Below are 23122 nucleotides of genomic sequence, written 5' to 3'. Positions count from 1 at the left end.
TACATAAGTGAGGTGATGCTTAGGTTTTTGCTTTATTTCTTACCTAATAAGGACAGTATGGGTTGTTCTGTGCATTATGGAAGCTTCATTTATGTTATGGGATGATATTTTGCTTTTTAAATTGGTAAATCTGCGTCTTAGAAGGATTTTGGGCTATTTTATGCCCATTCCCTCTTCTGGGAGCATGACAAATTAATAGTGTTAATAACGAAAAATTTTAAAATGATCATGTTGAATTTTTTTCGCACATTTTTATGCGAAGTAACTTTTGTTATTACAGAAAATGATAAACTAAATTATATCATCATTAATTATTATTCCATTTTCAGAATTTGAATTTAGATTTTAAGTATTTCTAGTTTATCTAATTTTATTAGTTTATCTAAAACAGAATGGAAGATACAGGTAAATTATATTTTTAACATAAAAAAGTTTAAAGATTATTTGTCTTATTGTGATTTAGTCCCCATAGGCTTAAAAACTTTGGGTACTTTTACAGAATTTTGATTGGTTGATTCTGATCCAGTAATTTCAATTTAATTATAGTCTACCGAAGTAATAATTTTGATTATCATCACTGGGTTGTTTTCTAATTTATAGTTCATTGTCTTATCACTTAAGATCCCTGACAATTTAGTACCATTCTTTAAAGTAACAGGAACTTTACCTGTACCAAATGTGAATGTTTTTAACTATTTTGGGGGAGGATACCATCACCCCCCCCCCCAAAAAAAAAAAAAAATAATGTCAATATTTCTAAGTACCGCTAGGCAGTGTCACTTTATGACTTAACTAGCGGCTTCGTCCCTAGCATCTATTGGCTCTATATCCAAAGAAATAAGGAAGGACAGAAAATAGCCTAAAACCATTTAAGCATCTTTAAGAAGCTTTACTGCAGATGAAGACCATATCGGTTCAGTGGTTAGCAAGATCCTTAGCTACAGAAAAAAATGCATACTTCGTTATGTAATAGAATGGACTTCCCCTCGCATAAGGATTAAGGATATCAAAACGTTTTCTTTTTACAACTACAATTTAAAGTGAGGGGGTCGACTGTCCCACAATCTCAAGGACCCCTAGAGGTCTCTTGAGGCGTAGCCACTATCTTAGAATGATTTGTAATTAGAAATGGACGAGGTACGTGAACTGATATCTTGTAAAGAGTATGCTGCAGCTATAAAGAAGGCTGAAGCATCTTTACCACATTTAAATAATCCCAAACAAATTGCTGAGGTAATTTTTTTGTCCCCGTATTTTGAAAATATTAAGAATAAGGTTAACTTTAGGTCAGGTTAGGTTAGGTTATATTTGGTATAAGGTATACCCGCCACGTTTGTACGGGGCAAGTAAAAGCCCCGCAGGGTTGGGCATAAAAAACTACTCCCCCCCCCCCCCCAACACCCTTATGTTAAATTTGATTTTAAAAATAAGGGATCGTGGGGGTTTCTGCACTCGTAACAATCTTTGAGGGAAGTAACTTTCATTTTAAAAAGCTCAGCTACTATATAGCAATGTATTGTCTGTAAATCTTTCAAATTGAACAACAGACTAATATTTTTCCCCTTTGTTTTTTTTTTTTCAGGGTTCGGAAGCCGCGCCTCAGCCGCGCATAAGCCTCAGTTTTAAACCTGCTTGTGAGCAGAAAAAAAAAATTTCAGAAAGAAGGATTGTCTGCTAAAGAGCAGTTTTATACATCCAGCTGAATTTTATAGTGATAAAATGAAGATTTCACTGAGGCTTACACGCGGCTTACGCGCGGCTTCCGAACCCTGGTTTTTTTAAGATACAAAATATTATTTAAAATGTTAAAAAATAATTTTAAAATCTCATTTGCTATATAATACTACGGATAGCATCCTAGGTGGATACGAAGCTACTCTTAATTTGACCAGCCGTTTCCAAGATCTTTGGAGGTAGAAAATTATCGTATTATACGTACAATTTAATTTTAGGTTCACCTGTTAATTGGAAAATGTTACAAGTATATGGATGATATGAAGTCAGCAATTTCCTCAGCAAACTCAGCCATTTTGGCTTATTCAAAGGTATAATATATACAGGGTGCGCCACATAAAACCGGACTTTTTCTAAATTGTAAACAAATTAACATAAAATCGTCAATTTAAAAGATTTTATTAAATTTTAAAAACTGGGAAGCAAACTAGGTATATGACTTTTAGATCATTGAATAAAATCGCCGCCATCATCAATCACCGCCTCTACCCGCCTCCTCAACCGCCAGCAGTGCTAGGTCAAAATGTACCTGTCCAAGCTGGCGAAGTTCTCCTTGATAGTGGCAATGAGGGAGGTCTTTGTGGTATGAGCACGTCTATTGGTGCATGCTTCAAAGTAGCTCCAGGCCCAAAAGTCCATTGAATAAGGATCGGGCAGCTGGGAGGCCACATTTCCTTAGGATTGTGAGTAACCGCAGGATCCAAATTCACCCAACGTTCACACTACCCTTTGACACGGAGGCCTTTATTTGGACCACAGTTGAGCTAGAACGACGTTCTATACCTTTTTGGAAATGGCATGAAGATTCAGCTAGGGTTGTCAGTGCAATCCATAGTCTAAAATGAGTTTTTAAGTTCCATATGGGTCTCTAACGTCGAGAACCGAGAAATTTTCACGATTTTACACGATTTTTGACGTTTTTGACATCTCTAAATCTGCCACGTTTCACTTTGCTGAAGTATTACAGCTAAGCCATTTTAGATAGAGAGCTCTAGTCTTTTCTAGTGTCTTACTTATGTATCTAACAGCATCCCCAGCAAGTTACATAACTCTATCTCATCTACAGATGGGCTGAGGTCTGATTTAGTGGGCCCTAGTCGAGAATCCAGATTATATCACCAGCGCATTTCGAATCTGCCTTGTTGAACATAAGCGCGGCCAGCTTGGAGTACGAGCCCATCTTCGTCCAAAGATTTTTTTGTGCTAAAAGTTCATTACCTAAGCTTTTTATAGTGGGGTCAAACGTCCTGATTGGTCAAGTAGTTTTGACGCTATGACCTTTTAAAAAAAGTCCGGTTTTATGTGTCGCACCCTGTATCTACCGAGCGGCTACGCCCCTAGAGGCCTTAAAGAAAAAAAAATATGGGTGGGGGAGAATTTTTTCAGGCACGAATTATCTTGGTGGAACCCTATTCCAAATTGTTACAAATCTTCTCAGTATCTATGAGATGCTACACTGTAAAGGAGGACCAAATTGGATCAGGCAGAAAGACTTCGTTTTCTTTCCATTATCTAAATAATCTTTTAATCAAAAAAGTTAAAATGTTTTTCAGTGGCACGAGCCTTACCTGTTCCGCTCCATATGTTTCCAGGCCTTTCATACTAAGGTAACTAAATTATTGTTTTCATTATCATCAGGGATCTAAAGGGATAAGATAATGGATAATAAATTGTTATACATCCCCAATGGTGATAAATATATGTATTCATTCTAAAGAACCTTGGTTGTAAAATTATTGGACACTAAAAGTTTGGAAAAAACATTAAAAATACAATAAAAGTACCCAAGGTTTTTAAGCCAGCCGTAGTTTGGTACTACTTTGGGTACTAGCTAGTGGCATGTGCTATGATTCACCAGGAGAGTGAAAAATGAAAGGCAAAATATGGAATTCAATTAACCCATATCCAATTACTTTCTATCTCCTATAAACTATACATGATTAAAATCTATTAAAATCGTCCAATTTTTCTGCTTTTAGGAAGCAGCTTATAATGCCTATTTAAAAATGACGTCACACAATACAAATGTCCATTGACAAGCCAGTATACATTGTAATTGACCAATGGTAAAATGTATAATGGCCTATCATTGGTCATTTGTATTATATGGCGTCATTTTTTATTAGTCAGTATAAGTTGCTTCTGCTTTTAGTTATTGGAAACAGATGGTGACCAGGAGGAAGTTATCAACAAAGACAGAGAAATGGCCGATATTATAGTGGATCCTAATTGTGACATAAGTCAAGGTTAGAACAATTCAAGAAGCGCTAGAAAGTGTCAGGGGTGACGTCATAAAAATACGTCTTAAAAGGAGGGATGAGAGGAGAAGTGAGAAAAGAAATCCTAAAAAAGAGATTATTAATAGACGTTTTTTTTATGTCCCACATGTCACTTTCACAATTCAATTATAATTATCACATAATGATAGTTTCTTTAGATTTGCCAAAGGCTTTTGATACTATGCATTACATATTTTATATTCATAACAACGCCGATAAAACCGGTTTAATCTTCAATTTTTCATCTTAATATCCGCGGAAACTGTCTATAATACGATGTGATAAATAACTTTTAATGATTTTAGTTGAAGAACAAGTAGAAGATGCACAATCAAAGTTTCGCAGTTTATTTAGGAAACAGGTAAGTTTCACTTATTAGTAGCGAAGCTACTCTACTATTAGAAGAGGAATAAGGAAAACTTTATTTGTCTCATCTCCTATTCAAGATTGACGACTGAGACATGTTATCAATATTACCAACATTGTGGAACATATTTAAGTGTATAACATTAAAAGCGGCGGTCTACGTTTAAGATGCTTTTGTAAGCTTTTACAAGAGATTTCAACATATTTTTAGTTTTTTTAAAACCAAGACCTATATAGAATTCCAATATTCAGGAAAGAAACGTTATAAAAGTCAATAATCTTCAAGAAGCCATAAGGTTATTTATTTTTTTAAATAGTCAGAATTTTTTTTTAATATAAATTTCGTTTTTTAGTAGCGAAGCTACTCTATATTTCACTTTGTCTGTCCGTAATGCTTTGGAGGAAATGTGATTTTCTCTTCCGTTATTTGAAACGGCGGCTTTTTTGTGATGATTTCCTACACAAATGAGAATCCTTAATGTAATTTACTTCGTCCGTCGGTCTGTAAGTCATGCTGCAAAATACAAATATTGAAAAATATACAAATGCGTGAAAAGGTTTTGTCATGAAAAGTTTTCGTTTCTTAATTTTAGCAAGTACATTTTACGACACAACCCGATCTGTCCCGATTTTGTACCACTTTGAAAAGTGCGATTCCAGTTACGTCATATACGTTTCGGGAAAGAAAAAGGGAAGGGGGGAAGAAAATCTCTTCAAAGAGATGGGAGAAAAGGGAAGAGATTTTCTTCTCCCCTTCCCTTTTTATATGACGTCACAGGAATCGCACTTTTCAAAAGTGATACAAAATCGGGACAGATTGGGTTGTGTCACATTTTACATCTCCTTGTCCGTATCCTATCCATGATTTTTGCGATTCGCTACCTATGGATGTTGTCATCCGTGTTTTGTATAGGGTTGGGCCGGATACTTTTTTGGCCGGATACCGGATACCGGATATCCGGCTGATTTATAATGCCGGATATCCGGTTCCGGCCGGATATATGGCAAACGTTCGATATCCGGCAAATTACCGGATATCCGGCCGGATAACCGGTTATCCGGCGTCAAAAATCAGCCGGATATCCTGTAACCGGATAGTTTCAATATCCGGTATCCGGCCGGATAACCGGCAAAACCGGATATCCGGCCCAACCCTAGTTTTGTATTAATACAATTATCTGTATTTGTTTTAAAATCATATTGATTTATTTTTAGAGTATCTAAAGAGGGAAACACAATCTTTTTAGAAAAAGGTAAAATAAACTTATGAATAGTTCAATCCTATCATATAAAGTAGTAAGTTTTTTTGTCTGTATCGAACGATCTCGCCAACCGCTGAACCGATGTGGTTCTTCCTTACAGTGAAGCCTCTTGTAGGTCCAGGAAAGGTCTTAATTTATTTTGGGAAAGGTTATCTTCATCATGTCATTAAAAAAATTACCCCCCCCCCCCCTCCAAAAAAAATACATTTATCACTTTTTTTGTTTTAAAACTCTTAATGAAATAAGGGGTAGGGTCGACTTTTACACCACCCATCTAAGTGCCTCTAGTTATAATTATAAAGCAGACAGGTTTTTTTTTGAAGATTAAGATTAAGTGAGATTGGCAATGAATAAACCCTTCTCATTAGCTATAATTCTTCATTTAATGTGTAAATTGACCAGTAAACCGCCAAACAATTTTAGGTGCCTATGTAGTGAGCAGTGATGAAAAAGATTGTTTATTTCTGCATGGAAAAAGTATATCTTTGATTGGGGCCAGCTCAAGACATTGTAAACTTATTTACAGGTAAACCCCCGAGGGATCTAAAGGGATAAGATAATGGCCGACAGATTGATGTACGTCCTGAATGGTAATCCACAAAATTACCCCTACTGTAGATTGCAATTAGTGGATGAAACGTTTATACACTAAACTTAATAAACCAACCAATAAAATTTAAAAGTCCCCAAAGTTGTTTAGCCAACGAATAAGACATTTTTGTTACTAGTGTAATAAAAGATTTTCTCCTGGCTGATTTAATTTTCTTTTACAGTTAAGCTGTGATTTATTTCAATGTGTTTTTTTTTTTGGGGGGGGGGGGGGAATTCTACCCTCCCAAGAAAAGTGGCACCTGAGTCATTTCTCTCCCCCCCCCCCTAAATTAAAAATGTAATATAAAATATTTTTAGGAGAGAATCAGATGAAATAACAGCTTTACTCAATTCAGAATCTAAATTAGGCAAACATATGTATATCTAGTCAGGGATCTAAAGGGATAAGAAATTGGCCGATTGATTTACGTACAGCCCCAATGTTGTTACACAAAATTACACTATTGTAAGTTACAATCAGTGGTTACAACGTTTTCACACACAACTTAATGAACCAACCAATCAAAAATCAAAAAAAGTCTCCAAAGTTGTTAAGCCAACAAAAAAAAATCGTTGTACTAAAATAACAATAAACTGTTTATTAAGTTCTGACACTCTACAAGTGTTAATATGTGTTTTTTTATAACGCCTGATTTTAGAGCTTCGCTTTTATGAATGTTGTTATCTTTGTTGTATTAAAATTCAAATTTTAAAATAAATTTAAAATAAAAGATATGAAATACTTACATATTTTGCTTTTACAGAAACTTTTCTACTTGCTGTAAATTCAACTGAACCAAGCATTTTTAAGGTAATATTATAATATCAAATCCCCTTGATTTTATCTATAAAATCTTCTACAAATAAATATCAAGATTTACAGACCAAAAGATCATCAAAATTTAATAACTTTTTAAATATTTTGTTAATATTTTAGAGGATAACATTTAAGAATGAGAACCCTGCGTGTGTGCCCACTAAATTTCTTGGAATTGCCGGAGGGACTATACAACTAGAGGTTAGCAATCCATATATTATTGCTTTGATGTTGCATCTGGCAACCCTTTACCAAATACCCCTTCCTTTCTACTGGATGAACGAACTGACCAATAAATGAGGTCCATATTAGCAAGCAATTCTATATAAAATAGTTCAGGATTTAATTATATCAACTTTTATCTAAATTCTAGTTAGGCATCTTGAGGGACAAGACAATGGACGATAAATTAATGTATATTCTCAATTACGATTAACAAAATTATCCGCTCTATAGATTTAGACCATTGATGGAAAAGTTTGGAAACTGCTGCACTGTACATTTTATTAAAAGCCCCCAAAGTTTAGTACGCTAACTAATGATAAAAATATTTTTTATAAAACTTAGATTATAATTCACACTCAAGTCTTCCTAGATAAAATAGAATATATATCTAGGATTGTATTCTGGAAGGATCAGATGGTCCCATCTATACAAATTGTATTTACCCTAATATTACTAGAATATACATCTAGGATTTTGTTCTGGAAGGATCGGATTGTCCTGATGTTAATCCCATCTACACAAATTGTATTTACCCTAATATTACTAGAATATATATCTAGGATTGTATTCCTGAAGGATCAGATTGTCCTGATGTTAATCCCATCTATATAAACTGTATTTACACTAATATAACTAGAATATGTGTGTGTGCGAATGGGGCGTTTGTCCATATTTAGGTATGGAGACCGCTCTTCTATGAGTACTACTAAAACCTAATTTTAATGCAATACACATAGACATTCTCATCGTCGGTTCGCTTGTTTAGAATGCTTAACCCTCTATTCCCACAAGTATAATACGAATTTGGTTGAGCTGGTGGAAGCTCAACAAAAGACCCACGCGAAGTATTATGTTGCTTTAACCTAAGAATAAATGGTTGGTTTTGATATTCGATCAGAATCATATAAGTATATTAAGTATTAAGGAAGGAAAACGTTTTTATAAAGTGTATTTATATCACAAGTGCATAAGTTAAGTATGGAAATATTTACAGGATAAGTGTTAAAATTATAAGTAGAGTAGGACAGAAATGTGCCCTAAGTCCCAAGCAGTGAATTGTGCTAAGTGTTAGAGTTCTAACATAAGGCCTGAGCTCAATTCATGCTAAGTACTAAGGGGCCTAAATTTAAACTACAATGCATGCCAAACAACTAAGTCATTACCTTTTAAAGCCAGAAAGAGAAGTTGATGGTAGGAGAGTTAGTAAATAACTGAATAAATTCAAGAGGTACATGCTATAACATTAGCTCTGGACCAGGATTTTAGTGTTTGTCTGTGCAATTAAATATCTGTGTGTTAATATGTGACGTAAATCAGGCATGGTTGTAGGCATACATATATGTACTGGTTGTTTATATGATTACATTAACTATAAACATAGTATCTTTAATAAACATATACTATTAGCAAATCACATACAGATTACCATGAATAGGCTTTCGTTACCCATATATGGTGTCATATAGGTAGAGACAGGCCTATGAATGCATAAATTGATACAAATAATGCCTTGGGCCTAGCTAAAGTAATTGTGTCTTGCCCCTGAGTGCTACTAGTTAATTGCAGGGCACGTGTCAATCAAAGGTTCATAATATGATCTATATAGTGTTGATTTTATATCAAGCATAGATAGATAGTTGTGGATGCGAAGCATTTCTGTAAAAGTCTCATATGTACGTTCAAAGAATTTGAAAATTGAGGATCGCATCTCCAATGGGGGTAAGTTGTTAAAAAAGAAAAAAGAGAAAAAGAAAAAGTTTAGTAGTCCCAGTATATAGGCATATATAATAAACTATAAATGTATTCCAAGCTAAGTTAAATACGCTTTCCATTAAGAAAGTATGATTTGCGTATTTTCATAGCTGGGTATACAAGATGATAAACCTCCCAAATAGAATACATTCTTTTCTTGAGGGGTTTAGTTTTATCTAACATTGTCACATCAATAAATGTTTTTGCGTTGGTTGTTCTGGATAGTTCAGCTTCTTCTGATGATGAACTAGGTGGTGAAGTGCTCTCGTTCGAAGTGTAGGTTGAGGTTGGGGGTGAGGTAGATATGTAGCCAAGGGCGTCCACTTGTGCTACCTCGTTTCCATTCTCGTCCAAGGTGATTGAGTGATTTTCCAGGTCATAGTAGAGTTGGTTGAGGTCATTGGTAGAGAGGGACAGTGTGCTGCTGGAGCTAGTGTCACTATCGGTCTCCACTCTACTATCTTCTCTGGTAGTCAGGGCTGTATTTAACAAGAAATTCCTGATGGTGATGGACAGGTTCTCTGAGAATCCATCGTACTCTGGTGTGGTGATGATGTTGTTGTTCTCGTCTATTGTGTCAAGGTGTTGACAGGAACACAACCGCAATCCGTCCAAGGTAGGGTGGTGGTAGGGCTCCAATACTCCATGATCATCTAGGTTATCTCCAGGCTGGTCCATGGTAGATCCTAAAAAGAGTTAGTGCGCGTGCTCCAACCGGTTCCTTGGGGTATCCTGGCTATGGTAATCTAAACAAAAGAAGTTTTAATAATCTTTTATTAATCCTTTTATCCCTGGGATATTCTAGAAATTCTTTCGTTACAGATAGACCTATAATGGATTGGTTAGTTATCTCTATTTCTGTTAAATATAACTGTTTCCTGAATATAAACAATATTTTATATAAAAATGTATAAGTACAATTAGTACTTACATATCGTATTATTTTCTTTGGTTACATTACTCGTATGTATGTAAAAATATAAGATTTTACTAACAATAGTTGGTAACCCTTTGTTTGTATATTTTGTATATGTACATATGGTTTATACCATTGTTGGTATTAGCTGTATTTATGTTATTTTTAACATGAATAAATTTTAATCATTTTAAAGACTAATATCTTACATTACGTCGCTATCAAGTGTACCTTTTTGACTTAATATCTATAAAATATATCGTTCGACGTCCGTAATTAAATTTTACGTAACAATAAGTTGTCAACCCTTTGTTTATGTTTGGGCGGTCAAAAGTGATAGGGGTTGGATTTGAGCGAGGTTATAAAAAGCTGGCGGCCCAGTAATTATGCTCATTTATATAATAATTGTCTTTGCGAGCGGAGCTTGCGTTCGAGTGTTTAATTTTACCGCTAAATTCCAAGAGAATTTATATAAAAGTGATAAAATATAGTAACCCGTTTGTTTTATATGAATGTTTTTATGTTATAGATTGTTGATATGCCCATTATTGCATTCGTTAGCCGCTATTTAAGACTCAAGAATCTTATTTTCTTCGTCGATAAGGCCTTTATCACTGTGTTTTTAAACGAAAGTGGGTTAGAAGCAATATGGGTACGTCTTCAATATATGACAATTTTGTTTTATATAATATTTGTAGTTTTGATAGGACATATCTGAGTCATCAGGTAAATTGATGTACCTTGTTTTGTTTACGTTTTCCGTCTGCTGCAAAAGTTAAATTCGTTCATCATAAACAAAACTTATATTGACACAGATATGTTCCATCATTCTATTCGTTTTAACTTTTGATTACAGCGTTCCCCTTTTTATAATCAAAACTTATTGAGTCCTGATTCAAATCTTCTAAAACAATTTTACTATAGGTTTTAAAATAAGATTTTCTTTTTACTTAATTCAATTATAATGACGTTAATTGATAGGTTATTTATGTTACGAGTAACTCAACCATATTATAAAAAAAAATGGTCGCTTACAAAAATTATATTTAGCTAGCTTTATCGAAAGTGTTTTTTTTTTTTTTTTTTTTTTAAAACATCAGTGAAGATACTCAGATTTAGCTAGTATATAAGTTTTTAATTGCTTAATACATCATAATGAATATGTTTTTGATAGCTCAGCGATAGCTATTTTTAAGCATTGAATCATGTAAAATTAATTACGTATTCTTTAACTTAATTGAAACTAATAAAACAAAGTTTTAATGTTTGAATAGCTTAACGATAGCTATTTTCAAGCGTTGAATCATGTAAAATTAATTACATATTCTTTAACTTAAAGAATTTTACTTTTAGATGATAAATCAAAGTTTAATGGTTAGGAGGTTCAACCATAGTTGCTTAAAATACAAAAAAAAAACATTCGTGTGTACAGTCTTTTTCATAAAATCAACTTTACTATATTGCCTTTCAGAATCACTAGTCCTCTATTTTAAATTTACATTCGCTCATAATGTATGTGCCTGACAGCCTGGACGCGCATCAGAATATTAAGGAAAGATTCGAGGAATCAATGAGGGCGGCTGCGGCCACTCTTGCCAATTCCTCGTTTCTTGAAAACTCCTTAGACGACTCGAGTTCAGTGTACAGCGACCAGTCTGGGATGCCAAGCCTTGCTGATGTCGATGACTATGGGGGCACAAGTACTGTAGAGTCCGAAAGGGATCAAGGGGAGATGTTCGGCAACGAGCATCTCTCACTGATGCTTAGTAGAACGATACAAATCATCTGGTCTCTCCTCAATTCGGTGATGCAGAACTCCTGCGGTGACATTGGTGACGATGTTGCCGGAGGTGATTCTGGGTCTGCCGAGTTGGGGAGAGACCAGAAGACGAGTCTGGACACATTCAACATGGATGGCTTAATTAACATGTTGTTGGGTTTAGGCTTGTTTTCATGTGCTCTCATAGTGGTCTTCTTCGGTGCTGTAGGGCTTGAGACTCTAACACGTATTGACAACACCTCAGACAGGTCGCTGGCTCGCTGGATTAGAGATGTATGTACGCGCCTCCGAAACATAGGCGTCAGGACCATTGAGCTTCTTCACTGCAGTAACAGGACCAACAGGACTAGATCTGGGGCTATGTCGCCAACTGCGGAGCCGTCGGACACCATGTATGAAGCCGCGTCCTCTGAGATTGATGATATTCTGTCGGATACACAGGTGAGTTTTCTTCTGTTGTATATTTCTCTTTTTTTTGTTTTGTATAATTTTTTTTCTAGCCACCCGTTTTGTCTAATAAAGCATCATGTTGTTGCAGGGTTGTTCTGTCCTATTCTCACTTCCTCAACGTTGACTTTCGGCTCTTCCATATATATCGCTCACCGTTTGTCGTCGTTTTATGTCGCCAGAGAAATCCGCTCGGTTACCGCAATTAAGTTGAGATACCAGTTAACATTTACTAAAATCTTAAGTAGCAACCTAATATTATTTTCCTCTGGGAAGGTTAAGAGTTTGCTCGTGCCGTACGTTTCTCATTGGGGGTTTAAATGTTAGATCAAGACTTTAATGTTTTCCTTTTGTTTTAGGCTCCCTCTGCTAGTCCATCGACTCCAGCAGAAGTAAGGTCCAGAATTGGCCTGTTTGCCGTACACTGTTTGTCTGCCACTGAGGATCGGGTTACTGGAAGAAATGTGCCTGCGGGCTTGGAAACCTCGACGGGAAGTCCTGGCTTCCGTCCGTTGATCGTTGATCAAACAGAGCGTTTACATGTAAGTATCCATGCTTTAGTTTTCTATTAATTTTTTGAAAGAGGCTGTATATTTGTACACGTATCTAGAGGTATTTGCAACTAAAATTCTTTTATTGGTAGAATATTAATCTTAAAATGTATGGTTGCATAAGCATTTTTTTGAACCGATCTAAGATTTTAATTCTAGTATAAAGTGGGTTGAATTGCTACCTAATCATATAGCTTTACAGGATTTTAGGCATTCTCATTTCCTGATTTTCCTAGACTCGTTGTTGGCGTTGGGATTAAACTAATAAGATCTATTATATTTTAGGCGACCAACTCCATCCCCCTGGCACAGTTTTACACCAATATGGGGAGGTGTAATCGAGTCAGTTCTGAGAGAACAGCTGAGGTATCCAGCGACAGCTCTTCCTTGAGCTCTATTATGTGCTTAAGTCGCATTGAATCTCCATCTGCAGCTGATTTGTCTGTGGTAAGTTTGATAAGCTCTTATAATATTTCTTCGTTGCAAAAATTACGTAACTTAGAATAGGCTGTTTAGCTCAGATAGCTATGCTATTAGACAATAACTTTACTTTAACTATGGTGTAATTCCTTCCTAATAGTTAATATCAAGATTCTAGATAAAGTATTAGTAAAAATTGACTCACAAACATATATGGATTAGCGTTGATAAATTTTCTTGTGAACATTTATTAACATGATTGTCTAATAATGTCCCTTTTCTTAATTTTAGGATGCGGCCAGTTTAGTCCCACTGGTTGACGATATCGAGGACCCCGATCTCCCGCCCATTAGATTTAATGCGGTGACTGATGAGATCGAGTACCCCACTCCACTGCGGGTCCTCAGTTTAGAACGTCTGCGCCGCTCCATGCGTACTCCAACGCCTGCTATCTTGGAAGAGATAACATCAGCGGAGAGTAGCTTCAATTCAGCTACGCATTCCTCAGATAATAACAGGACAGAGGATTCCGGCGTCGAGGGAGTCCCTCGACGTCGGGGTCCCATGTTCCCTAAACGTACGCCGTGAAGTGGCGCTGTTAGCTTGGTTGAAAATATGACATACAAATTTTAAGACAATGACCAGTTTTAGACAACATGTGACTAAATTTACAGATTTTCTATTCTTATGTAACTAGTCAAAATAGTAACCACTATGAAGTAAAGACTTTTGTTATTAGACATTATGACTTTTTTATACTGTACAAAGCCAAACATTAATTTACACTTCTGCCATTATATTATGTATATATATGTTTAGTCTGTAAGGATATTTAGTATGTAAGGAAATGATTATAAGGTTGTATTTTCTTTATGCCCATAATTTAAAACTTCATTCAATTCTTAATTACTTTCTTCGTAAGCGAACTAATCCTTTTTCTTTCTCAATAGTATATTAACAACTGTAATTACAGCCTTATGTCGCAGTTTATTCATTCTTGTTAGCTTGTAAGGGTCCTGTATATATAGATATTTAATCGAACTCGCAACTCAGTACCTTTTCTCTAAATTCCATTTATATCCATCCCTGTGCATTAATCGTGAATTTTAATTGTGCTGTGATATAGAGAGGACTTGTAAATAGCATATATATTTTTTTTTGTAACCAATATCTAAGTAGACCGAAAGACTGACGTTAGACAAAATTATTTACATACGCTTATTCAAGTATTTTTAAGAAAACTCATGTAAAGACTGTTTGTAACTCAAGTAATTAAAGTAATATCATTGATTGGATGATCTCATTAAGGAAGTTTTATTTAATTAGTAAGGTTTAGAATAAATAGCGTTTCCCTTTTAAATTTCAATACAATAGTCACAAAGTTTAAAGTCTCAAGGTAAAATGTTCTTATGTCCCTTTAGATTTAAAACTAAGTCTTAGTTCCAACAAGTAGAGTTAAATGTTAGGCTCCCGTTAGCTTGTTATTAGGCTATGTGCTTTTTATATGTATAAATTCAACATTTAGCAATCTCGAAGTTTTATTATGTGCCATTATACAGCTTATGTCCAAATTATATTAACTAAGATGTTAAATTGTCAGAAAACTTCTTACTATCATAATGTTTTTCAAATACTGTAAAAATAAAAGTTTATGTTCTGTTTTCAAAATTGATTTAATTTTAAGTTTTCACCAAAGAAAAATATTTGTCAAAATTTTTATACCTTTCTAAAGATTATTTACTTTTGTTTAAATAAATATAGCAATTTTAAGTAGCGTATACACTGTTATTTACTGATTTAGTATTTGTTGTGTACCACTCCCGTTTACGTAGCTACTCTATAAGTATTATTGTCTGTTCCTTAATTTAGTTAGATACATAATTAAAATTTATTTTTGCAAGGTGCTTAGTTTAGCTTACATTCACTTGGTTTATGACAACTTGTATAAATAACAAGATTTCTTGTTATGTTCTTTTTGATATCTCTACTATGATTTATGCGATTAATTTTCTATCGTTTTTAATAATTACATAGAGATATATGAGAATATAAGTATTTTACATCAATACACATATGTACAAGAGGTTTTATCATATGCAAAACTTTTATATCGTTAGGATACGTCCGTACGTCTTTGTTTAGAAAACAGATTATAAGAATCAGTTGTAATCTAGTTTACTCTTCGTGGATAGTGGGGAGAGTACAATGTCCAGAAATAAGAAGGACTGTGTCTCTCAGATTCTCTATTTGGCGTGCTACTGCCCGTAATTCGTCTGTTATAGTCTGTCGGTTTCTATACTCTTGCTGTCTATACCGTATAACCAAACGGTTGTATGCGTCTCTATAAGTGTTTCTAAGTATACGACAATGCAAGTATCGTACAATACGACTAGGTTGGCTGATTCCACAACTAATTTTAAACGCTAACATTTCTTTGATCATCGTAAGCAAGTTATAACAATATTCTACTAGGTTCGCGAAGGTTTCATGTAGAATTCGTTGTGATCTAGGCATAGGCTTTCGGAATCTAGTTTGCATTTTATAACTTTTGTAAGATATTCTGTTAAGACTTACGTGTTATGTGATAACTGTAGTACTTCACAAGGTTGGTGATTTCCTCACTTGTGGATATGTTATAGTAAACTGACTCAATTTCAGGGTAAAATTTAAGTTATCGTTATTGTTTACTACTACTAAAATTCTGAGTGGGCGTTTCCTGTCCGAAGTTATAATTAAAGTTTTTGACATATTTTTTTTGTATGTAGAGTGGTTATAGTTTCTAATAACTAATCAACTCATCATAATTCAAGGCGTATATATATAGGTTGCCTATTAGTACTGCTATGTTTGTACACTTTGTACAATTTGTATTAAATGTTTTAAATAGTTTTTGTGTATATTTTAGGGTGCGTATTTAACATTTGTAACATTTGTATTTTTGTACAATCTGTATCAATCGTTTGACTCTGTTTGCCTATACAGAATCAAAACTTCCTATATGCAATTTTTTTTATGTAAGTGTTTTTGAAGGGATCGACTCCTTAGTCGACGTATATTGCATATAGTTGGTCTCCCCTGCTGAAGAGAAAAGATGTATATTTTACCACTGGATATATAACCTTGAGTGGGAAAATTTACATGAATATGATAACTTAGTTATCAGATTAGAATAACATATTATCATATTGTTCACAAGTTTACAGGGTAAATGGAAATGTAAATTATGGTTGTGAACTTGTGCCATTCCGAAATCTGACATGTCTATCATTTATTTTCCTAAGTCGTCGACCTCCGGTAATAAATACGGAATCGAGTGTCATGTCCTCGTCGGCACTTGAGTCCTCTATGTCCGAATCAGAATCTAATGGTTTCTTATTTTGTGACGCTTCTTTTCGTGTTTCTAAGGGTGAGTGTGCGCGTATTCCTGGTTGTGGATCTTTTGAATTAACCGGAAATATAAGCGGAAGTGTGTCATTTTTAACTAATGTGGCTATCTCTTGATTTGTGAGTTTATTATAAGGCTTTGTGATAATATCCCTTATTTCCTCTGGGAGGGTGTCAAAATGTTCGTCAATTGGCTTGAACTTTTTGATTTCGTTGAAAGAGTATTTAAATATTTCAGTCTTCTTGTCAGAAATTCTTTCAAGCGTGCAACTGTTAGGGCTTACATCTAAAACTCTATAGGGTGAAATATGATAGATAGGTCTAAGATTGGGGTTAACACCAGGTGTAATAGTGTTATTTCTAACCAAGACAAGATCTCCTATATCAAATTGTTTGTGTATGCGGGTTTTGTTAATATACTTTAGTCTTGCCTCCCTTCCCTTTTCAATAGCTTTTGCTGAAATGTCCAAGTTTTCTTGTATACCGTCTGAGAGGTCTTGCACATAAGCTTCTGTGCGTGCTATTTCAGGGTGATATTCATCCAGTTTTATTGCTCCAAAGAACAATTTAGACAGGGAGCTACGTGTCCCGAATAATAATTCCATGGGTGAAAATCCAGTTTTTGGTATTTTAGTGCAATTATATTGTCGGACTATTAACGGTAGTAGATATAACCATGAGGTCGTTGAGTCTTGCGCTAAAATTTTAATGATTGGCCATTTTATTACTTTGTTGCTAGCTTCCACCAATCCTTTAGAGGGTGAAAAGTACGCAGTAGAATACAAAACTCGGATGCCAATAGAAGCAAAGAATATCAAATTTTGCTTTTCTAAAAATGATTTTGCATTGTCACACAATATTTGTCTGGGGGAGAAATTAGGATAGAAATAAAACATGAATTTGTCTATAAATTCACGGGATGTGAGTGATTTCATGGGATATGCAAGAATCATTCCTGTTAGTTGGCAGACTATAGTGAGGATATGATTATAACTACGATAAGGGGGTAAGGATTGTATGTAGTCAATACTTACACATTCAAAAGGTCTTGAAATTGTACTATAAGTTCCTACTTGTTCTAGTTTTGTAGATGAATTTTGAAGTTGACAATTTAAACAAGATCTAGTGTAATTTCTAACATATTTCTTAAGATTAGGGTGGAAGAAATTTTGCATATTCAAAAGCATTTTAATTTCTCCACTATGTACTAACAAAAGATGAGTATAGCATACTAATACTGGTAGTAGTTTGGTTGGGAGATAAACTTTTAAATCTCCTTTTATTTTTGTAAACAGAATCGTGTCTTTAAGTTCGTAGTTCTGTCTTTTATAAGTGTAGGTATTTGATTTAGAGGTTAGACAACGTGTGTAAATATCAGAGTATTCCTCTTTTTGGTTTGCAATTATATTTTCTATGCTAATCCTTTCTTTTAGGATTTCCAAAGGTCTTAGTACTTTGCCTATAACTCTATGTTCTGCGGCAAGTGAATTTATGGTGATTTTGGGTTTTTGTTGCTTTGGCTGTGGGGGTTGTTCATCATAACCCAAATAGTCGGGGTTATCCATAATGAACTGCGTCCATTCTTCAATAGTCCAAACTTTATATTGGGGTAAGTTATCTTCAAACCCAGATTTAACAAATTTAGGTAGGGCTACCTTTTTAATGCTTGGTAGAGTAGCCTTATATGCCCTTGTTAAGAAATCTGCCAAATTGTCTTCTCCTCTTAAGAAGGACATTGTTAGCTTCGGTATTAGAGTTAACAGAGTGGTATTCCACCTTTTCAACTTATTAACGGCTGTTAATGCTTTAGGATTGAAGAGATAGTAAGCACACTTTGCGTCTGTTAACAAAGTACATTCACAGCTTGGACCTATTAGAGTTCTAAACGAGTTTGCTGCATAAATAATTCCTAGGATTTCAATGTCTATGATATGTAATCTTGACTCAGCAACGGTAATTTTCTTTGAGGTATATGCGATAATTTCAAACATTGAGGCTAAAGATTTTAAATTAAAGCTATTGGTTGATGAGACCATTGCGGGTCTTACTATGTGTTGCTCTTTGTGTCCATATAGTAAAAATACAAAAGGGGGTTTTGTTTTGTCTGAACAGTGTTGAGTGACAGGTTTGGCACCCTCTATATTTGTGATAACTATCACAGGACGGTACATAGCTACACTAAGAGCTTCAAATATGAGTTGTTGCGGATCTAGATATACATATCCATGCTCTAGTTTGCGAATAAATTCTAAGAATTTATCCCTATCATTATTAAATACAAATTGAATATACTTTTGTCTCAACATCGTAGAACGTATAATTTTTGATGCTCTTTGCAGGATAGTGATCAAAGGTGTTTGAACTTTATTTAGTTCTAGAAGCAATTGTAAAGATATCCCGAGACTATTGTGTACAGTGTCTTCAGGATAGCCCAAAGTTTTACTAGCCAAATATTCAAACTCAGGTGGTCCATCTTCAGACATACGCTTCGCATAATCCTTAATGTTTTCACCTTCATTCTGCAAAGGTAGGGGTAAAATTGGTAACCTATTATCATAAATAACATGGTGTACAGGGTCATCGAAGTTTAGCCCAGGGGGTAGGGTTTTAGCCTGTAATTCTGGTGTCACTATTTGCGCTAAGACTGCCGAATATGAGCCAGTTGAAGTGCCGGCTGCGTCTGATAAGATAATCTTAGGTGCCGATAAGTTAACTAGTTTGCTAAAAATTGGTCCTGAGGCTAAAGCTTTCTTAATGTCTTCGAATGCTTGTCTTTGTTCTGGAGTTGGGACAAAAGTTTTACCTATTCTAGTAGAGGTAAGTGAAGTTAGAATATGTGTAGGAGCCATAATATCAAATCTTAAATGTTTATGCATACTTTGTAGTACTCCCATAAAAGATCTCATTATAGTAATATCAGTAGGCATGGGAATATTTAGAAGTTTTTGTACTCGCCTTTGATCTACACAGCAATAATTATGTGAAATGAAAAACCCAAAGAAATTTACCCTACTTTTAAAAAGTTGTGATTTCTTTAAACTAATCTTTCCTTTATGCGTGTGTATTCTCCCCATAACTTTCTTCAAAATCTTAAAATGTATATTCAATGATTCTGATCTAGTTGTAGCTAGTTCAGTTGAGACAATGAAATCATCGTAAATGTGTTGGACTTCTGGGATAGGTGAGTATACCATTTTGGCTAAATCACCGTCCATTACAACATTACCATTATCATCATAAACCAATTCCCAGTGTAATATCTTTTCCATAAAGCGTGATAGACTTTCAGGTGAAGTCTTAATGCCGGTTGGTAAGGATGCATGTCTAAAAGCTCCTAATGGGGTTGCAAACAATGTTAGGTCTCTGCAAGAAGGTTCTAGCGTTATACTATGAAAGGCGTTAGCCATGTCACTACTACTATGCACAAATTTATCCCTTAGTGACTGAATCAAATTTTCTGCTGTGGGTAGCAGTGCAGGTTCAGATTGCAGACAAGGATTCAATTGTTGAAAATTTACAATTAAACGAGGACAGCTCCCCTGATCCGACTTTGGAATCAGATATGCTGGGCTTGCATAGTTGTTATAGGAATCCCCATCCAAATTAGCTCTTTCAATGGTGCCGTTCTTTAACAAAAACTCTAAGATAGATTGCATTTGCATTTTCTCTACGGGTGATAAATAATATAATTTCTTATGCTGGGGTAAAGTTTGACCAGGTTTTAGTCTAATTGTATAATTGCCTAGATATTTACTCATGTTACCTCTATCAGTGGAATGTGTAGATATGATATCAGGGTAAGATTTTAGGAATATGTCTTCTATATAATGTCTTACCTCTGGTGGATAGTCTGACAGCACCACAAGATCCTCTGGTTTAACAAACTGATCCTTAGGCACACTGTAGCCAGTAGGTTCTGTTACGTAGTCCATGAGGTTATCAGATTCAGCTATATGTTTTAAGCCAAGTTCAATAACGTCATCACTATTTTCAAAAAGTTTATTCTTTTCAGGATCTGGTGTAGTTAGAATTTCATCAATATTAGATCGGTAATCAGATAAGGCTACTCCTGGTACTGGAGTGTCATTGTTTATAGCTGTAGGATTCGGTATATATCCATCAGCTAAAGGGAAAGATCGTTCTACCAGATTGATGGCGCTGTATTTTGGTAGCTATAAGAGTTGGACTGAATTGTTTCTGGTGTCTAGTGAGATCTGATTGATGGCTGGAGCCGTAGCTTTCTCTGCGTGTTGTTCCAGGGCCTGTACAATCTCATCTAGCTCAGTTGTCACAGATACATTGTGTAGGAATGATTGTGTGAAATCAAAGTCTGTGGTGATTTCCTTGACTACAAATTGGTTGCTGGGTTCCAAGTATCCGGTGATAACAGTGTTAGTGATTGCATGTTCAGTGACATTTGTTATCATTGCTCTTCCACTAAGTTGTCCTCGGTTGTTGACAGTCAGTTGCGTTTGTCCAGGCTGAATTTTGATTCCTCCATTTCTATCATTAGCAATGTGGTCATCGCTGAGAATGACTTTTGTTCCAGGAGCTAAGTTGAAGAAATGGTTGATGTTCATTTCTATAGTCTGAGTTTCATTAGGCTCAATTTTGTCTATTGTCCCTGTGCAGAGTTGTAACTCGTAATCAGAACAGAACAGGCTATCTAGTACTCTCCCAGGATGGAACATAGAGTATAGATATGGTGCTGGCGGGTGATTATCCGCAACGAAAGTCAACCCTAATTGGAGATCTCTAATGCCGTTCATTCCAATGATCATAGGTGTGACATTCTTGTGTTCCTCAGGTACAATCATAAATGGTACTGGTCTATAGATGCCTGAGAATTGTGTGAGGCGAATCATGAGAGTTATTTCTCCAGCTACTGGGATTTTGTGTCCAGAATAGCTGACAAGAACCATGTCACTCTTTTCCAGATGGTTCTTAACTTCATTTTGTTGTACTCCAAATAACATACCAAAATAGCTGGTTGACATGATATTTCTGTCTGCTGCTGAGTCAAACAAAGCTGTCATGTATACATCGTAGTTGCCATTTGACATACAGCCGGAACAGTTCAGGTACATTTTCCTATTTTCATCCATGATAGCTGCAGAACTATCTACCGCTAAAATCTTGGGGTCGTTTGGATCCATTCGAACGGTGATAGCGTTAACCCTACCTGTTCTGCCACGCTCCTTGGATTGTCCATTGGCTTTGGCCTCAACCCATTCTTCATATGCCTGTCTAAACACACCACCAGGTCTTACTTTACCACTATGGTACAGTTCCATCATTGCTGGTCGTCCAGGGCATAGGTGTTGCGCGTGGTATAGGTCTTTGCCGTACTTCTTGTGACAGCTTGGGCAGTATCCGGATGTTAGTGCTGTTTGATATTGTCGTCCTTGGTCATCGCACAGTAGTCTGCATCCATCTGATATTTTGTGGGAATTTTGACCACATGCACCGCAGTAGCGCTTATTGGATGTACCATAGGAGATATGATAATCTTGTTTGGTGTTCTTTTGTGGTTGTCTATCTCTATTATCCCTGTTTTCTCTGTTGTAGGTTTTAGGATAGGCTGGTTTAGCAGTAACTTCTCTAACTGTTGGCCTTTTATAATAGCTTGACGTAGCGGCAACTTTAGCAGGCTGTTTGTCTCTGTTCATTCTTGTATCCCTGTCATGTGAGTAGTTGGTGTTGTTTGTCTTTTTATGAAGCGATAAGTCTCCATTGTAACTGGCTGATACACCATTCTGCTGTAGGTCCAGATCTAGGTCTTCAGTTCTAGGATACATGGAAGCGGTCAACTCATGATATGTAGGGGATCTTCCAAGATCATGTGTGAGATTGTGATGGTTTTCAGATGCTATATTGCGGCTATTTGTTGGTAAGCTACGTTTGAGTGCCTCCACTGCAGTTATGTTGAATACATTCTGTCTTTCCTTCTTGTCTGTATAATGAACAGCGGCTCTGCTGGCAAGATTCTGAATTGTACTGACAAGCTTAGGGAATGACATGGCTTTGGTTCCCTTAAAGGCTATCAGCTTAGCTTGAGCTTCCTGTGGGCTGATGAGTATATCATACTGTAGCAGTAAGCTATTGTAGACACTCTCAATAGATAGTCCAAGATTGAAACTCTGCTGGATAGTAGTATATGCTTTGCCAGTTGTGGTTCTAAGCATAAAGGTTTCAAATTCTGATCTTGAGAGGTTACATAACTCCTGAGCAGTGTTCATCTCTGATAGGTAATCAGTAATGTAGGGTGGTTTGCCGTCTCCTTTGAAGCAATGCTTGAGAGGGAAGGTTCCATTGGCTAACTTAAGCTTTTGATCGTTGCTTAGGGTGCTCTTACTTGCATAGCTGCTTGGTGGTTTAATTCCAGTTTGGTTGGTGAAGTTACTGAAGTGTCGTTGAGTGCGTTTGTCATTCTCCTCTTGTACAATACGCTGGGCCTCTAACTCAACTTCACGTCTTTGTTCCTCTTTGTATTCCCTCATACTCTGTGTGTAGTTGGTACAGAAGTTCCTCATCATTTCTGAGTCCACACGTAGGTTGGGGTTACAAAGTCTTATTGTATCCAGGAATTGTGGGAACA

The 23122-nt window shown here is 35.7% G+C and overlaps 2 protein-coding genes across 2 annotated transcripts in view; both read left to right on the top strand.

The window, feature by feature from the left end:
• Nucleotides 1-327: 327 nt before the first annotated feature.
• LOC145330211 (uncharacterized) overlaps nucleotides 328-23122 on the top strand; it is a 55359-nt gene continuing 32564 nt past the window's right edge. Inside the window, exons 1-12 of the mRNA XM_080174817.1 lie at nucleotides 328-405; nucleotides 1127-1233; nucleotides 1953-2045; nucleotides 3288-3341; nucleotides 3887-3980; nucleotides 4319-4374; nucleotides 4632-4675; nucleotides 5595-5632; nucleotides 6065-6167; nucleotides 6551-6600; nucleotides 6997-7043; nucleotides 7170-7250. Of these exons, the coding sequence (XP_080030943.1) occupies nucleotides 393-405; nucleotides 1127-1233; nucleotides 1953-2045; nucleotides 3288-3341; nucleotides 3887-3980; nucleotides 4319-4374; nucleotides 4632-4675; nucleotides 5595-5632; nucleotides 6065-6167; nucleotides 6551-6600; nucleotides 6997-7043; nucleotides 7170-7250 (780 nt within the window). The 5' untranslated portion in view covers nucleotides 328-392. The remainder of the gene's footprint in view (nucleotides 406-1126; nucleotides 1234-1952; nucleotides 2046-3287; nucleotides 3342-3886; nucleotides 3981-4318; nucleotides 4375-4631; nucleotides 4676-5594; nucleotides 5633-6064; nucleotides 6168-6550; nucleotides 6601-6996; nucleotides 7044-7169; nucleotides 7251-23122) is intronic.
• On the top strand, nucleotides 11136-13728 carry LOC145330361 (uncharacterized). Its single transcript, XM_080174997.1, has 4 exons — nucleotides 11136-12163; nucleotides 12529-12729; nucleotides 13006-13167; nucleotides 13432-13728. The coding sequence occupies exons 1-4, from the start codon at nucleotides 11453-11455 to the stop codon at nucleotides 13726-13728; spliced, it is 1371 nt and encodes a 456-aa protein (XP_080031123.1). The 5' UTR covers nucleotides 11136-11452.

Source organism: Acartia tonsa, chromosome 10 (genome assembly GCF_053477335.1).
Source record: "Acartia tonsa isolate MP-2025a chromosome 10, ASM5347733v1, whole genome shotgun sequence".
In the NCBI taxonomy this organism is placed as follows: domain Eukaryota; kingdom Metazoa; phylum Arthropoda; class Copepoda; order Calanoida; family Acartiidae; genus Acartia; species Acartia tonsa.
Note: the sequence above shows the minus strand (reverse complement) of the source record. Positions and strands in the feature narration are given on the sequence as shown.

Coding starts and splice junctions, on each gene's coding strand:
- LOC145330361 (XM_080174997.1), top strand. CDS start 11,453: ATGTATGTGCCTGACAGCCTGGACGCGCATCAGAATATTAAGGAAAGA. Junction 12,164..12,528: donor ATATTCTGTCGGATACACAG/GTGAGTTTTCTT, acceptor CTTTTGTTTTAG/GCTCCCTCTGCTAGTCCATC. Junction 12,730..13,005: donor ATGTAAGTATCCATGCTTTA/GTTTTCTATTAA, acceptor ATTATATTTTAG/GCGACCAACTCCATCCCCCT.